At 37.5% G+C, this 18,387-nt stretch overlaps 2 protein-coding genes across 2 annotated transcripts; both read left to right on the top strand.

The window, feature by feature from the left end:
* The first annotated feature begins 1,529 nt into the window (after positions 1-1,529).
* LOC113279554 (suppressor protein SRP40-like) lies at positions 1,530-5,035 on the top strand. The gene is made up of 2 exons (XM_026528243.1): positions 1,530-1,978; positions 4,717-5,035. The coding sequence occupies exons 1-2, from the start codon at positions 1,530-1,532 to the stop codon at positions 5,033-5,035; spliced, it is 768 nt and encodes a 255-aa protein (XP_026384028.1).
* A 67-nt stretch (positions 5,036-5,102) lies between these two features.
* On the top strand, positions 5,103-12,858 carry LOC113279553. Its single transcript, XM_026528242.1, has 2 exons — positions 5,103-5,183; positions 12,568-12,858. The coding sequence occupies exons 1-2, from the start codon at positions 5,103-5,105 to the stop codon at positions 12,856-12,858; spliced, it is 372 nt and encodes a 123-aa protein (XP_026384027.1).
* Positions 12,859-18,387: the final 5,529 nt, after the last annotated feature.

Raw genomic sequence — 18,387 nt, 5'->3', positions numbered from 1 at the left:
GATATTAAGTGACGCATGAACGTTTAAAACCTTTGGAAAAAATCTGAATTAATTGAAATTGTTTTAATGCATGTTTATGCGACCTCTCTCTATTCTCCCCTATATAAAGCGATCACTTTCTCTCATTTCGTTTTGTGTCCAGAAGAGCTACTATCCTCTTCTTTTCGTCTTCTCCCCCTGTGTGGTCCTTTATTTTTCATTCCGTGCACAATCGCTGTTGAGGTCGTAAGAGTGGGAAAGTACTGTAGTGCTAACAGTGCTTGCAACGGGCAGTTTTATCCTGGATACGAACTTGACCACAAGGTATAGGCATCACTCATTCTTGAGGCGTACCGGTCAAATATCGTGTTAAGGACAGCGTGTTGAACACGTGGCTCTGTCCTCTGTTTGCAGTCCAATTGAGTGTTTATTTACCTTCCAGAAATTAATCTTTTTCTAACATCTTTCTTAAGTGTTTTATTGTTACATACGCAACATAATCATATGGACTAACCAATTAGGTAGGATCACATTTAATAGCGATTTATTTAATTAACAATAAATCTCCCTGATGATCACATTCAATAGCGATTGATCACATTCAATAGTGTATTGAAATAAAAACTCTCTACGTACGTAACCTACTTACTGTAAGAATTAAATATTTACCCAAAGAGAAATAATTTTTTTATTAAATATATTGTTTACTCTCGGTGATTATCAAAGATTGTCTCCCAGCTCATCCTATATATACCGTATATGATTCAAAGTCCCAAAACCCTAACATATTCAATTAAAATGATCATGGAACAGTGATATAGTTAGTACCCCTAGAGCGACTGCAGTGGTGCGAGTATAACCAAAGACCAAAGAGGGAAAAAAGACCAAATTTTGGGTTTAATCTGGTATGTGACGCTACGGTGGAAAGAATAAATTTGGTCAGACGTACATTATACGTTCGCCTGGTGTGGGGCGTGGACTATACCAACGCCTGGTGTGGGACGGAGATTATACGTTCGCCCGGTGCAGAGAAATTCAAAAAAAAAAAAAAAATGAAGAAAATGGGGCGGAGGTATTAAGCCCGCCCCATGCAATTGAAAGTTTTAAACAGTGGGGCGTTAGTATAAACCACGCCCCACACAAAAGAAAAAAAAATCAGGCGTGCACTATACGTTCGCCTGATATGGGGCATGGACTGTACGTCCGCCTTGTGTGGGACGTGGCTATACGTCCGCCTGGTGGTGGGGCGTGGACTATACCAACGCTCGACTATATTTGGGTTTAGTCTTGGTCCCAGACCAAATATATTCTGGGTTTTAGTCGTCGATCAAAATTTGATCGATAATACGTTCCACTACGTCTGTTCAAAAGACTAAATATTTGGATTTAGTCGCCCACTGTGGACGCTCTTAGTACTCAGTATTTACTATACTGATTATCATCAGAAAAAAATCATGTCTCTCAGAGATTACTTCCACAATAACCCAAGTCCTCTTCCTCATCATAGTCGATTCAACCCCATGGACGATTTAAGAAATCGAGAAACAGTAATGGAGATTACTGATCAGCAGCCAAAGAGAGTAGCGACGACGATTATGTTCTCTTGTAACTATTGTCACCGGAAATATCACAGTGTACATGCACTAGGAGGACATCAAAATGCTCATAGACGAGAACGTGCAGCTACACTAGCTGCACTCACAGCTTTTAGTTATTATAAAGCAAGTTACGGCAAGAACCTACAGCGCCGCCATGGATTCTCATCATCAAGTACGAGTTCATTATCATCTTCGTCATCAACTTTTACTCGTATCAACTTTATCAAGAAATCATCACTAGGTATCCAAGTTCGATCCATGGTACAAAAACCAGTACCTTATTTATCATCACGGGATTCTCGATCCTCTTCTTGTTTCTATGCGAATGATAAACACAACCACTCACACAACTATACATCTGATTCTATCCTGGCAGCTGGTCGGCCAAATGACGTTTGCAAGTGCTCGGTCGTAAGTTCATCTTTGGTGCCGCCGGGTGAGGGAGTATTAAAGCTTGATTTATCTCTTAAGCTTTGAAAGCAGGTTATATATTGCACGATCATTCGAAAAACAAATTAAGCAGCGTCTGTAAAGTTAACCGTGCGCATGGTCGGGTTAGCAATTTTTCTTGTTGGATCCATCAAAATAAATCAAAAAATTGTTGATGAACTGTAGCTAATATGATAGCGATGTATTGTTTGAAGTTTGAACTCTATTAAGCTACATAATTAATGGTTCCTTAGGCTTCAATTATGTTACCAGATCAAAAAAAAAAAAAAAAGATTAATGCTTTTATAATTAATTATATATCTACATCCACATTCAATCTTCGAAAATAAATTATCGACCAACTACGTTTACTGGTATAGGCTGCTCATATAGTTTTGTAGACAAACTTAAGAAGATATTGTTGGATTAACTTCAACATAGAAGTCACTAACAAGTTGGTTTGGATAAGATTAGGAAATTGATGTAATCCTAAGGGAATTAGAAGTCATCTAGTTCTAAGAAAAGGAAAGACATGTAATAAGGTAATAGGACTAGGAAAAGGAAGTCATAGTTCTGTATATATATGATCACCAAAGTTGTGGTTGATCATATGAGCAAGATTAGAGCTTGTGTTTAGTTTTGAGAGATTTTCTAAACATCAATAAAGAGAGTTGTCTTTATATAAGCTAAGTTTCATCTTGCAGTTGCCATTAGATATAAATGACCTTAGAGGGAATTAAAAAAGGTATCATTTTCACATGCTTTACAAATACCTCTAAGTCATTAAGTGGTGTTATTATTTTAATTTTCGGCAAATGAGTCATTTGTCCAAATATTTTTAAATCACGGTTCAAATGGACAAGTAAAAAATAATTTGGGTGAAATGGCTAAAAATAAAAATAGCAAGGATGAAACTGGATACATCCTGTGTAAATTAAAAATAAGAAAAAATATTTGAAAATGGGCATGATAAAACTGGTTACATCCTGCCTTTTTACATTTTTGTCCATTTAAACAGTATCAAAATCTAACTGTCTATTTCACCTAGAAATTGTTGATTTTGGTCTTTTTAACCGATTTTGTGTTTAATTTTATGATCTAGTTATTGATTCACATACAATTTGATATTAAGTTACATCAATCTATGAGGGAGATTGAGTTGACGATTTCACGTGTTAATTAATGACGTTTTAGTTCAGTCTGACACCGCAAAATTACTAGTTAAGCTTCACTAGAACTCAAAATACATCTCTCATGGATATTTTTACAAAGAAAGAAAAATTGTGAAGTACCTAAATAATGTTCATGGGTACTAATTGAACCGAAGGGAAAAGATATCACTCTCTTCTATACAGACGAGGGAGATATGAAATACACGACGGAGATACAAATTAGCCGTTTCCACTATAATTAATGGTAAAGTGATTGGACGACGATTCCTAGTCCTAGGACTTACTAATGTTCGAAACTTGTTGACATCGAATTCTTTGTCTGTCAAATAAAAATATAAATTGAAAGACAACACACTTGGGCAGCATAGTTTGTTATAACAAAACCAACAATTGTTAAGAGCTCTCGAATAAAATAATAGTCCACACTAAGATACTACATGCCATTGTTACTAGGACGGAGCCAAAAATCTTACTGTGGAGGAACAAAAGTCTAGCTAGGGATTGTAATCGAGCATTAAAAAAACTCAACCATATATAAGTGGGCTTGTAAGCCCAGTTTTGGGCACCACTCCTAATTTACTTAGGACCATGATTTACTTAGGTTTCCAAAAAGTGGACCATGATTTCCTTATCTGGCTAAATTGGGCTATGCCACTTAATTGGAGCTTATAAATTATTTCATCTGCCTAATACACAATGATAAGGGTGTCTAATATTTACATAAACTACCAAAATTATCCTCAAAAAATATTAATAGTACTAAATTACCCCCATCAATCCTTAATAAACCTAACTAACAAAAATCAATTTTCATTTCTAACCTAAAAACCGATTCTTCATCTCCTCTACTCCCTCTCTTTTTATATTTTTGAAACCGAAAATCGTCGACGATCGACGATTCAAAAATGATTAATCGTTTCTTTCTTCTATAAAATGTCGAAACCAAGAACTAAGTATGCTACAACAGAAATCATTCTAGTGCGGACAATCCCGGACTTGTTGAAGCGATTCGAAATAGAACGAAGAAAGTGCAAGAACAATCTGAAGCCTCTCATATTGCACGAGAGGAAGAAATGGGTCGAATTAGGTACTTTTCTATCAACCCAATCCTCTAAACTAGGTTTTAGTAACATGCATTAGGTTAGAAATCGAGAATTTTGAAATCAAAAAGTTTCAGTGTTCACAGAATCGGGTTACGTTAATGTCGAAGTAACCTGATGCTTGTTAGAAACGGATTATGTTCTTCAACTTATAAACTGATTGTTCTGCATGTGAAAAGGAATCGGGGATCGTTAATGTATAAATAGCCCGATTGTTGTAGCCAATATTCCTGGATCTTTACTTTGTTGAAATCGGATTACATATGTCTTCACAAAAACCGATTGTGTAGTTGGAATCAGAATTTATATGTATATCGAGTAAACCGATTTCTGGAATCGGTTTACATTAGCACTTAACAAAAACCGATTGTGTACCTTGACTTAGAAAAAATGCATTCGATTCCATTGTTGTTTGTCGCTTAACTCCGTATTCTACAGGCCAAACAAGGACAACCAACAAAAGCAAGCCGAAAAGAAATATAAGAAGAGACATGACCTTGCTACTCCTAAGCCTTTGGAACCTCGTCGACAAGGTGGTCAAAATTTGAATGCTTCCCACCGAAGGGCCGCGGGGAGTAAAGCGAAAGGGATCAGTATCAATGACCCACCACCTCCAGCGGAGCAACCAACACATGAAGAATCTGATTCTGATATACCTACTGAACAAGAAGGTGGTGAGGAGGAGATGAATGTAGAAGAAGAAAGTCGTGGCAAGAAAGGTGTTGAAGAAGAAAGTGATGAGAGTGAAAGTGATTAAGATAGTCGTGGCAAGAAAGGTGCTGAAGAAGAAATTCGTGGGAAGAAATGTGTTGAAGAAGAAAGTGATGAGAGTGAAAGTGATGAATAAGGAGGTGAGGATGAAAGTGATGAAGAAGGAGGTGAGGATGGAAGTGATGAAGAAGAAGGTGAGGATGAAAGTGAGAAGGAAGTTGATGAAGAGATAAAAAGAAGTCGTTCAAGAACAAGTGAAAGAACAAGAAGTTCAACAACAAGACCAAGGAGGAGACGCTCAAGAAAAAGGTAAGAAGAAAGAAGGAGCAAAGAAGAAGAAAGGTAACCACATGCCCGACCCGCTGAAGATGTTTGCTCGCGGCCCTAATGATCCACCTTTAGGGATACCCGGTGATGGAGGAAATGTATTATGGGGTTACAAAAGCAGTTGGGCCTTGATAGACACATTTATGTGTCTATTTTGTTCTCAATATTCTGTATTGTTAGACTCGATTAAGTACTTATTGTGTTATTTTGTGTTTTTGTAGATGTTTTTAGAGAAATAAGCCCTTGCGGCGAAATGGGCTCAAAAAGTGGTGTTTTACACCCCGGAGAAAATTACTAAATGCACCCCAGAAATGCAGCGGAAACGCCCCAGAAATGTGCTTGAGGAACCCAGAAAAATTACTATTTCCACCCCAATTGATATTCGCACCCCAGCTCTGGTTAATGGGCACCCTTCTTCTCAAATTCAAAAATAAATTTTGGCGGGAAATTTTCTTTATACACTGGTAGATTTTCCAATCGATTTTTGAAGGTGTTATAAGGAGATTAAATCGCTGAAACTTAATGGGTATATGTGATATGGATATAAGAAGATATTGTGGTGGTTGGGATCGATCAAATTTTGCCAGATAATCGATTCTCGATTAAAGCAGGAAAAAAGAGATATCGGTTAAACTTGGAAAGAAAATTACGTAAAGATGCTGCATGGGTTATGGAAGTTAAGTGTGAATATTCTCCTAGGTTGCATATCAACAGATTTTGGAAATTATCAAGACAATTAACGCATGCAGAGAAAGAAAATAAGAAATTATTCCCAAGAATAATTTTCCTTTACTGTGAAAATTTTGAGGAATTAATGGCGAGATTTGATGCGCCTGGAATGTTTAAATAGGAGATACATGAGTCCTAGAAGGGTTGTCGAGAGTTTGGGGAGTCGATAGGAGGGCCAGAGAAGCAGAAATCAAGAGTTGATGAAACTCTGTTGCTGCTGATGATGATGAAGAACACCAAGAACACGAAGAACGGACTCGCAAGGACCGTCGTTTATGAACAGTGTCTAAGACGCACAGCCGTGGGTCGCAGTATAGTCTAAACAGCAGCAGCACTTGTCATTTATCGTTCATTCTGTGACGCTTTTTTTGCGTCTCAGATTACAGTTTACACCATTTTCTCTTCTTCTCATCATTTGTAAACCATTTTTGAGCCATAATAAATTATTTTGAGAGCATTTATACTATGATGAGCTAATTCCCTCGTAACCAAGGCAATGGAGGAAGCTATTCATGCAACATAAATGGGTAACTATTTCATTTAATTATATAATTCACCTAATCGCTGCTTTTGCAGAGTTTTAAATTGATTGAATGATTGTCTTGATTATTTGTTATTCAGTTTGATAGGTTATGCTTGGTTTCATCTCTTGATAATCTATGCTTGAGGTTTGCAAATAATGTTTTAGAATCTGTATGATTGATAGTGAATTAAAGATAAAAAAGGACTTAAGAATTGAATAGAGTTTTGAAATATTTATCATTCAATTTTGCATAATAGTGGAATCTAGTGTCTTTGTTACCTCTCGCACCCATTGTTAATAATTTTATTAAATCTTTAAATTTAATCTTCACAAGTCCGAGAGTTTGAACCTCATTACTACAACCCCACGAAAAATATAATCATTTTGGCGCCGCCGACGCGGATTTGTGTTTAGGTAGAATTTTTAGGTTTTTATTATTTTTTTTACTATTATTTGTTCCTTTTTACGTTTCTTTTTGTGTCTTTGATTTACAGGTTCGAAGTGGAATACCAAGGACTTGGGAACAAAAAGCTTAAAGCTAAAAGCTAAAAGAGAAGAAAAAAAAATAGGATTTGTAAATAGGCTTTATCTTTCATAATTTTTGTAATTTTTGGACTTTTTATTTGGACTTTATTCTGGACAATTGGACTTTATTCTTTTTTTAACCCTACGGAAGGGTATTATTAAAAATAAATAAATTATATAAACTGTGTGCAGGGAAGGACGACGATTACTATATCGTCTCGGCCCCTCGGGTTCGTACACGGCATAGGAGTCGTGGCCCGAGTCGACGACAACGGTTCATCCACCGTCTGGTACGGGAGGTAAGTCCAATCGAAACACTCGCGAATCCCCTGCAAGCGAGTTACTGTATGCCTTAAGGTGATAATTGTTTGAGGACGAACCAGACTGTCTTTATTTTCCTAGTCTAGGGCAAGGCCTGGCCTAAACAAGATAAGGGTTCGGATTTCATCACCGTTCCCTTCTTGCCCATTTTAGGAAAACAAAACCTAACGCGAACCCAAGCTTTAAAATCTGATTAGAAAGAGACCTATAGGGTATCGAGCTTGTTAGGAAAAATTTTCGAAGGATATTGGTTACCTTTTAAGCAACTTCAAAGTTCATGATGACTTCTGGGAGTTGAAACAAGCCGCCTTGTAACGCCGGTGAGGCCTTGGGTATCAAAGCTCCATTGAGCTTCCCTCGCCTCAGTTTCATCTCACATTAGCTCGGATTGATCCAGAGGGGTTGCTCAAACTGTAACGAATTCCCCTTCGAGAGATAGAAGCTGGTATAGAAACAATCTAAGTGGAGCCATCATGCTTTTTGTTTGCTAGAAGTCTTTAGGTTTTCTTTGGTGGAGTCGAGTCGTCCTTGTTTGTGATTGTATATAATCCCTCTGTAGTTTATATTTCTTCGGTGATGAATCCTTTTAAGGAGACGCCACCTGCGATGACGTGGCGAGAATATATGTCTAGAAATTCTCGTTATCAAGAGACGTCTTCGGAAATGACTCTTGGTGAATATATGTGTGGGCAGCGACATATGGATACTCCAACTTTTATTGAGGAATCACCTCTAACGATCTATGAGAAATATTATAAACATAGACCATGTAGTTGGGAACAAAGCTTGAGAATTCGTGAATATCAAAAATTATATTGTGATGATGATGAGGAGGAGGATGGTGATGATGATTATAATGATATTTCTAGTTCAACTCCAAATAATTTTAATAATTATTTACCTATTCAGAAGGACGAGGATTTGACTAGAAATACCCCCGTTTTAGACGATGATTACGAAACCGATGATAGTTTAGAGGAACCAGTTTATCTTGAGAGTACTGTTTTCGAGTCAAACGATTTAGAAACAATAGTCTTAGAAGAACTCGTAGAGATTAGCGGGGATGAACCTGACTTAGAAAATCAATCGCCCACTTTCAAGAATCTGATGACCTAGAAATTAGGAAGATTATGACTAGTCTACCTAGAGAAGCCGAAAACTCTAAGTTTGGGGGTGATTATCATTCTCCATGTTCTTTAACTCTTAAAAATATCCCTCACTTGGGACTTGACATCAGTGCCTCACCCATCTTACGAGACTATCTTCGTACTCGTTTTCCCGAACTTAAAAATATTCAACACGAGTCTCAACTGTTAGAAACGCATCCTCTGGTTGATGAGGTTAGCTCAGGCAATAATACCAAGATTGACTTTGTTTTCCCACCAAAAACGTTTCTACCAATTGTGGGAACTTTTGATTTTAAGATGTGTCGGTTATTAAGTTTTGAGACTAAACCTAATCACTTTAGGATATTAGGGTCGACACATTTTCTTAAGGAAGACCACCTCTTTCATTGTGGTCAGCTGTGTGAGTCAAATCTGATTGACTTAGAGGATCCCCAGTTATTCAGGTTGTTGTTATGTGCTTATAAGTTCTTAGTTGAGTTTTTCCAGACTCTAATACCTGAACCGGATCTTAGCTTTGAGGAAATCCAACCGATGAAAACCTTTTATTTAGACCCTTTTATAGAGCCTGAACCTGAACCACAACTAGATGTAGTTGTCTTAAGCAAGGGTATGTTCGGTATCTTCTTGGTCTGTTGCAGTTTCCTCTTCTTGTGGGTAACACTTTTTGATCCAGATGACCCACAGTTATTCCGGCTACTACTATATGATTCTACGTGGTGACTAATCCTTGCTTAGTCTGGTTGAAGACTTTAAACTTAGCACTTCTTGGGAGGTAACCCAGTATTCATGCGACATGGTAATATCTTTCCTTATCTCTTTTTCTTCATTGGTAACAGTTTCTCCTTGTTCATGCTTTTAATTTTATCTTAAGAACATCGAGGACAATGTTAGATTTAAGTTTGGGGGTATGGGAGAAACATTTTAGTCGCATTTTTGAAACTTCTAGCGTCACATAGTACCCGGTTAGCTAAGTTTACATACTGTTTCTCACCGAAAAGATAGAAATTGGAATGCTAGAGATAACAACCTATTGAGACATTAGAGAAAAAGACATTGAGATCCTTGAAATTCAGGAGAGAACTTGTTCCTTTTAGAGGGTAACCGTGATGGACCTAACCATCAATGATGGAAAGGCAAGTAGGTCAGAAGGAAATGCCAGAAAGACAGAGCAACCTCACAATGTAGTCTTAGTTACTGGATTACGACTCTCTCTCAGTAGAAACTTATCATCATCAACAAGCGGAGTGACATCAAAATTTATGAAAAAGTTGAAGACGTTTAAGGTTTAGAAGCAACAATAGAAAAGAATAATTCAAAAATCAAAGTTGAAGACTTAATTACAAGAAGTTACAAGAGCAAATGATATAAGTTGTTGAAGTTCATGATACCAAGACATCACAAGTTGTGAAGATCCAAGTTCTAAAGTCCTTCTCTCATGGCCATGTAAATTTTTGTCTTGTAGAAAAACAAAAAAAACAAAACAAAAAAAAAATGAAAAATGAAAAAAACATCATTACGTTCTTTTTGTTCAATAAGGCCGTAGGGAAGAAGAAATTTATAAGTCAAGCAAGAAATCGAAGAGAAGAGTTAATTGTCAAGGTTCTACGAGGTTCGAGAGTTTATCATCAACAGTTGAAGACCGAAGAAGACGTTATTTCTACTGAGCACTGTGAGAGAGTCGAAGAAAGATGCATTTTGGTTGCTTTGTTAGTCTGCTTTCAATCTGGCACAAGATCTTTCTAGCACTGGTTTAACTCATCACACGTAATTAGTCCAGCTGTGTAGCAGATGTCCCTCTCATCTTTATCTCTCTCCTAATCTTATCCAGCTGTAAAGCAGCGGACGCATCTTACAATGTTTATCTAGCTGTGTAGCGGATATCTCTTTATCTAGCAGTCGTGCGGATGTGTCTCCCCTTTTCTTCAGTCAGCTTTAGAGCTAACATCTTTAATTTCTCTGGCATTCTAGTTACTTGGAGATAGGTTGAGAATATGTATGTACTCATAGCTCTTTGGATACTTGTGACCAATTAGAAGTCATGGTTTTTGTGGGTACACCTCTGTTAAACCCACCCGAGATTAACTCGGTTTTATTTTTTAGTTTTGCTCGAGGACTAGCAAATAATAAGTTTGGGGGTATTTGATAGACGCATTTATGTGTCTATTTTGTTCTCAATATTCTGTATTGTTAGACTCGATTAAGTACTTATTGTGTTATTTTGGGTTTTTGTAGATGTTTTTAGAGAAATAAGCCCTTGCGGCGAAATGGGCTCAAAAAGTGGTGTTTTACACCCCCGAAGAAAATTACTAAAGGCACCCCAGAAATGCACCGGAAACGCCCCAGAAATGTGCTTGAGGAACCCAGAAAAATTACTATTTCCACCCCAATTGCTATTCGCACCCCAGCTCTGGTTAATGGGCACCCTTCTTCTCAAATTCAAAAATAAATTTTGGCGGGAAATTTTCTTTATACACTGGTAGATTTTCCAATCGATTTTTGAAGGTGTTATAAGGAGATTAAATCGCTGAAACTTAATGGGTATATGTGATATGGATATAAGAAGATATTGTGGTGGTTGGGATCGATCAAATTTTGCCAGATAATCGATTCTCGATTAAAGCAGGAAAGAAGAGATATCGGTTAAACTTGGAAAGAAAATTACGTAAAGATGCTGCATGGGTTATGGAAGTTAAGTGCAGATATTCTCCTAGGTTGCATATCAACAGATTTTGGAAATTATCAAGACAATTAACGCATGCAGAGAAAGAAAATAAGAAATTATTCCCAAGAATAATTTTCCTTTACTGTGAAAATTTTGAGGAATTAATGGCGAGATTTGATGCGCCTGGAATGTATAAATAGGAGATACATGAGTCCTAGAAGGGTTGTCGAGAGTTTGGGGAGTCGATAGGAGGGCCAGAGAAGCAGAAATCAAGAGTTGATGAAACTCTGTTGCTGCTGCTGATGATGATGATGAAGAACACCAAGAACACGAAGAACGGACTCGCAAGGACCGTCGTTTATGAACAGTGTCTAAGACGCACAGCCGTGGGTCGCAGTATAGTCTAAACAGCAGCAGCACTTGTCATTTATCGTTCATTCTGTGACGCTTTTTTTGCGTCTCAGATTACAGTTTACACCATTTTCTCTTCTTCTCATCATTTGTAAACCATTTTTGAGCCATAATAAATTATTTTGAGAGCATTTATACTATGATGAGCTAATTCCCTCGTAACCAAGGCAATGGAGGAAGCTATTCATGCAACATAAATGGGTAACTATTTCATTTAATTATATAATTCACCTAATCGCTGCTTTTGCAGAGTTTTAAATTGATTGAATGATTGTCTTAATTATTTGCTATTCAGTTTGATAGGTTATGCTTGGTTTCATCTCTTGATAATCTATGCTTAAGGTTTGCAAATAATGTTTGAGAATCTGTATGATTGATAGTGAATTAAAGATAAAAAGGGACTTAAGAATTGAATAGAGTTTTGAAATATTTATCATTCAATTTTGCATAATAGTGGAATCTAGTGTCTTTGTTACCTCTCGCACCCATTGTTAATAATTTTGTATATAATTTTATTAAATCTTTAAATTTAATCTTCACAAGTCCGAGAGTTTGAACCTCATTACTACAACCCCACGAAAAATATAATCAGGCCTCCGTCGTTTACAATACCATAGTAAGTACCTAAACCTTATGCTATGTGATGTAAACATTATTATAATGATATTGTCATTGTTCACAAGCCTTTACCATCATGTGATTATTGGGACGACATAGCGTTTCACAGATATCCTTTGGATGGTCCATCTCGAGCAGATGACGAGACAATTCCGGGTTACATACCGTGGTACCTCAAAGTTTTGCATACTCGAGTGATACGAGTAGATTAGAGGCCTAAGATAGAGGACAAAGATACAACTCTCGATTACTTGGTGCGTATTGTTACTCAATTACGATTTTGTTAATGGTTTTAGCATTATATATTGAATGTTTGTTATTTGAAATTGAAACAGAGAAGACGAGTCGGACACTTGATAACCCAGGCAAAGCTAGAAATCAGGGAAGGGAAAAATGTGAAGACCAATGAAAAGATAATTGATGAATTGAACGGTCTCGAAGATGTAGAAGCTGGTGCAAAGTGTGGGGAGCAGGAAGAGGATGATGATGATGATGAGGAGGAGGAGCCAAATAAAAAAAGGAAGAGAGCACCCCCAAAAAGGATGTCTGAAGGTGCATCAAGCAGTGCCCAACCTCCTAAACGAGGACGCGGTGGTCGTGGTCGTGGTGGGGATGTTGATGAATGAATAGTAACATTCATGTTTATGTCTTTAACTATGGATAATTATGGGGTCAAAACTTATGTCTCGTCTTAAACTTATTGTTGAATTATGTTTGGTTATATTCCTAGTTTATGAATGACTTAATCTGGTCTCTTTAAAAAATTGTTTGTGTTTGTCCAAGACGCGATAAAATACCCAACTACAATATGTGCAAAAATTATAGGATTCTGGCATTTTTCAGTCAGAATCGGTATACATTTAACTATATGTAAAACGATTATGACAATTTCCCAGATGTCTAGTTTCAAAATCGGTTTACATGTACCTTTATAAAATCCGATTGTCATCAAGAAAACTCCTGTAACTTTTGAAGCCAAGAATCGGTTTTTATGTACATAAATGTAATCTGATTGCTAAGAAGAAAAGTTCTGTAACTTTTATAATCGGTGTTTATGTACATAAATGTAATCCGATTGCTGGTGGCTCTCTAAAAGAGTCACAAACTAATACCGCAAGTGCACGGTGTCGAGGTGTAGAACAATGCAATTACGGGTCGATCCACAGGGACAAGGTGTGTGTAGTTGAAGCTTAAGGTTTCACTAAAACTGAGTTGTAACAAAGAGTCTTGGTTGTGTTAAAACACACTTGAGATGATGGCAGTGACTGAACTGAAAAACAGTAGAATGTAAAGCAAGTAAACAGGAACATGCTAGGGCTTTTGAATCCACTTCTTGATCCTAAACTAAGACAGATCCTAATCAAATCATGTTCTTGCTTCATCTCAGGGAAGATTATGGATGATTTACTTAACTAATCTTACTAACTTACCCCTAGCATCAACTGTCTTCTCACAGTACAGCTGATCACAGGCTTGTTTGCTCAACCAGTCATTTAGCAATCCGCATTAGTGGAAGGTTAATCCCCTAAGTTCTCTAGTTCACCCCTAGCATTGAGTGTCTTCTTACAGCACACTCAATCACAGGTGCATTTGATCACTAAGTTTACTAACTTCCCTACTTCAATTAAGCACAGTCCTTCAAATGGACTGAATCCTTAGCTACTCTCACTCTTACACCCCTAGAATCAGCTGTCTTCTTACAGCACAGCTGATCACAGGTGCATTCACTCAACTAGCCAATTATCAATCCTACTTAGTTTCAGCACTACAAGAACAGTGACATGAACAAGGACTATCCTAGCTTACAATTCAAGAGTATCATCTAACCCCTAGCAAATGGAGTTAGAACATAATGAAATTAAATGACAATGGAATTGAAATTGTTTAAAACATTGAACTGCACTTGAACTGAAATTGAAACAACATTAACAGTTGAGGTCCTGGATATTCCAGGCCTCTTGGTGGTGCTCTGGATAATCCAGGCATATCCACAACAGCACAAAACACCTTCTATTTATACTCAAAATTAGGGTTTACAATTTTCCCCCAAATTCAAAACAGGGAAGTTAGGGTTTCTGATTTCTCACCTAATTAGATGGGACAATTGCTCAATCTCTTCGACCCACTCTTCCTGCTCCTCTCCATGCCTTCCAATTACGTCTATAGACTCACCTATTTCATCAATTTCTCACCTAGGGTTTCAGGGAGAGGTGAGGTGAGAAATCGATGGAATAGATGGCTAGAGAAATAGGGTGATGATGGGTTTTAGTGGTTGGGGTGGTGATGATTTGATTTCTCGATCTCTGCTCGAGTTGGTGGAGGCAGCAGGAGTAGGTGGTGGGAATGGTGGTTGCAGAGGAGGTGAGGGAGAGAAGAACGAAGAGAGTTCGATGGGAGAATATAGAAGGGAGTGTTTGGTTGGGTTATGTTTTGGGTGAATAGGGTTAGGTATTGTGGTGTTGAGCGGGTGCAGAAAATTTTTATGAACAGCGAAGATGAGCGTTGGATTGTCACTTATGAAATGGATCTAACGGCAAGATGGAAGCAGGCTTGGAGCGACCGTTGGATGTATGATACATCAAAACTGACGGCTTAGATTGGAGTTAGGTACTATGATGTTTGACAGGAACTTCAGAGTTTGATGCACGATGATGAGGCGACCGTAGGATGATGTGATGGATCCTATCTGACGGTTCTCATGGAAATGGGTATGGATATTGGAAATGGATTTGGGTAAGGGTTTTGGGCCTTGGGTATGCCAAGCCCATATCTTCTTTAAGAATAATTCTTCCTCTTCAAGCCCACTTCTAGTTTATCCGGCTCTTGGAAACATCATTCTTTGCTGCCTTCCTGCGGGAGTCTTGACCGTTTCTTTGCTCTTTTCGCTCAACAATTCATCCAAGCTTTATACAAAATTAATTAATAAAAATATTTATTCTTGAAAACAATGAAAATACAGAATATGGGATAAAATGTAGAATTAATGCACAAAAGATGAGTTAAATGCCAAGAAAAATATATAGAAATATGCACTTTTTAGCACTCATCAAATACCCCCAAACCTGAATTTTACTTGTCCTCAAGTAAAACAGAAACTAAGGAAATCCTACCTATACCACTGTCGCTGGTCTCTCGAATGCATTTAGCATATGCACTAAGCCTTTTAAACCACTAAGTGTCCCTAGTGGACGAGTGAAGTCTCGTGAAGATTTGCTTAGAACGTACCTACAAAGTTCTAGGACAAAGTATAAGCTCAGATTCCATCAAATGTGACATGTGCAAGTCAGTTTAAGCTCACAGCAAAATGGAGATGTCAATCTAGTTATCTAAGGCACAATCCTAGCACTGATAACAAATAAAGACATGTGATAAGAGTGTAAAGTGTATCTACACATGTGTAAAGAAAGATCGGATGTTATGACTACTCATCACTAAGAGATAGTTTCTCAGGCTAAGAACCAAGGTCGAAATCTAGGTAGCTGTCCTGACTTTACGAGAATTGTGAATGAGTTGGAGGTATTTCACAATTACTCGCGTTGTACATCAATGGCATACACCCTCCTTGCTTATTACAATGAAACAACAAAATGACTCTTTACATGACTCTTATTTACATTGACTACTCTCTTTTATTTTTGGAACAAGAGAGGATGGAATTGATAAATACTTGATTGATTTTTTGACTTTTTTTTCATTCTTTTTTTTTTTTTTTTGACTTTTTTTTTTTTTTTGATTTTTTTTTTTTCTGAATATACATCATTTTTTTTTTTAAGGAAACACTTTTGATACATATACAAAAGGAAAAAAAAAATTACATGACACTTTGCAAGAGGTAGCCCTTTTTGATGCACCCAGTTAAATTCGATGGTTGTCTTTCTTAATGTAACCTCCACCTTCTATCCCAACCAACCAAAGAACAAGCTAGTCAAGTTTCGTTCAGTATTCTAAAGTGATTGGCAACTAAAATTTCCGATAGAACACCTCAAGGATGAGGCTATACATGTATTGGTAGATCGTGCGCGTGCAAGTTTCTTATCACTATGTGAATTGTGCTAGAATCAGGGTGCCTAAATATCTAGACTAAGACTCCTAATAATTACATATTTGCACAAGAGTCAACATTTCAAGGTAAATGAGCTCCATTTTTATGTTTTTTTCAATTTTTCATTTTTGATTTTGATTTTTTCATTTTTTTCAAAAAGGAAGAGTTCAATTTTTTGATTATGGCATGTTATCAAAGTATCTACTCTATACCCCCAAACCTAAACTAAACATTGTCCTCAATGTTTCAAAAGATGAATAAAATTATAATACAACATACGAATAGGACCATGCTGAGCAGGGAAAAAGGAAAGAGAATACCCGGATGTCGGCGAAAGCAAGATTAGAACTCCGTTATTCAAGGCAAAAATCCAACATATTTCAGTTAAGAGTCACATTGGATTAGCAAAATATGTACAAAAGAAACAAAAGATTTAACTAAGAAACTATCTACTAGACTCTATACAAGAAAATTTGGTTTTTAATGGGATTGGACTTTTTGGGAAAAATTTGGTTTTTAAGGGAATGAACAACATTTGGTTTTTGTGGGAAAAAGAAAAATTTTGGTTTTTAGGGAAACATTTGGAAAACTTTGGATTTTTAGGAAAGAGGTGGGTTTTTGGCCCCGGCAGCGGCGCCAAAAACTTGGTGGCTCTCTAAAAGAGTCACAAACTAATACCGCAAGTGCACGGTGTCGAGGTGTGGAACAATGCAAATACGGGTCGATCCACAGGGACAAGGTGTGTGTAGTTGAAGCTTAAGGTTTCACTAAAACTGAGTTGTAACAAAGAGTCTTGGTTGTGTTAAAACACACTTGAGATGATGGCAGTGACTGAACTGAAAAACAGTAGAATGTAAAGCAAGTAAACAGGAACATGGTAGGGCTTTTGAATCCACTTCTTGATCCTAAACTAAGGCAGATCCTAATCAAATCATGTTATTGCTTCATCTCAGGGAAGATTATGGATGATTTACTTAACTAATCTTGCTAACTTACCCCTAGCATCAACTGTCTTCTCACAGTACAGCTGATCACAGGCTTGTTTGCTCAACCAGCCATCTAGCAATCCGCATTAGTGGAAGGTTAATCCCCTAAGTTCTCTAGTTCACCCCTAGCATTGAGTGTCTTCTTACAGCACACTCAATCACAGGTGCATTTGATCACTAAGTTTACTAACTTCCCTACTTCAATTAAGCACAGTCCTTCAAATGGACTGAATCCTTAGCTACTCTCACTCTTACACCCCTAGAATCAGCTGTCTTCTTACAGCACAGCTGATCACAGGTGCATTCACTCAACTAGCCAATTATCAATCCTACTTAGTTTCAGCACTACAAGAACAGTGACATGAACAAGGACTATCCTAGCTTACAATTCAAGAGTATCATCTAACCCCTAGCAAATGGAGTTAGAACATAATGAAATTAAATGACAATGGAATTGAAATTGTTTAAAACATTGAACTGAACTTGAACTGAAATTGAAACAACATTAACAGTTGAGGTCCTGGATATTCCAGGCCTCTTGGTGGTGCTCTGGCTAATCCAGGCATATCCACAACAGCACAAAACACCTTCTATTTATACTCAAAATTAGGGTTTAAAATTTTCCCCCAAATTCAAAACAGGGAAGTTAGGGTTTCTGATTTCTCACCTAATTAGATGGGACAATTGCTCCATCTCTTCGACACACTCTTCTTCTGCTCTTCCTGCTCCTCTCCATGCCTTCCAATTACGTCTATAGACTCACCTATTTCATCAATTTCTCACCTAGGGTTTCAGGGAGAGGTGAGGTGAGAAATCGATGGAATAGATGGCTATAGAAATAGGGTGATGATGGGTTTTAGTGGTTGGGGTGGTGATGATTTTATTTCTCGATCTCTGCTCGAGTTGGTGGAGGCAGCAGGAGAAGGTGGTGGGAATGGTGGTTGCAGAGGAGGTGAGGGAGAGAAGAACGAAGAGAGTTCGATGGGAGAAGAGAGAAGGGAGTGTTTGGTTGGGTTATGTTTTGGGTGAATAGGGTTAGGTATTGTGGTGTTGAGCGGGTGCAGAAAATTTTTATGAACAGCGAAGATGAGCGTTGGATTGTCACTTATGAAATGGATCTAACGGCA

This window comes from Papaver somniferum, chromosome 5 (genome assembly GCF_003573695.1).
Source record: "Papaver somniferum cultivar HN1 chromosome 5, ASM357369v1, whole genome shotgun sequence".
Taxonomy (NCBI): domain Eukaryota; kingdom Viridiplantae; phylum Streptophyta; class Magnoliopsida; order Ranunculales; family Papaveraceae; genus Papaver; species Papaver somniferum.
This window is presented reverse-complemented; position numbering and strand designations above follow the sequence as displayed.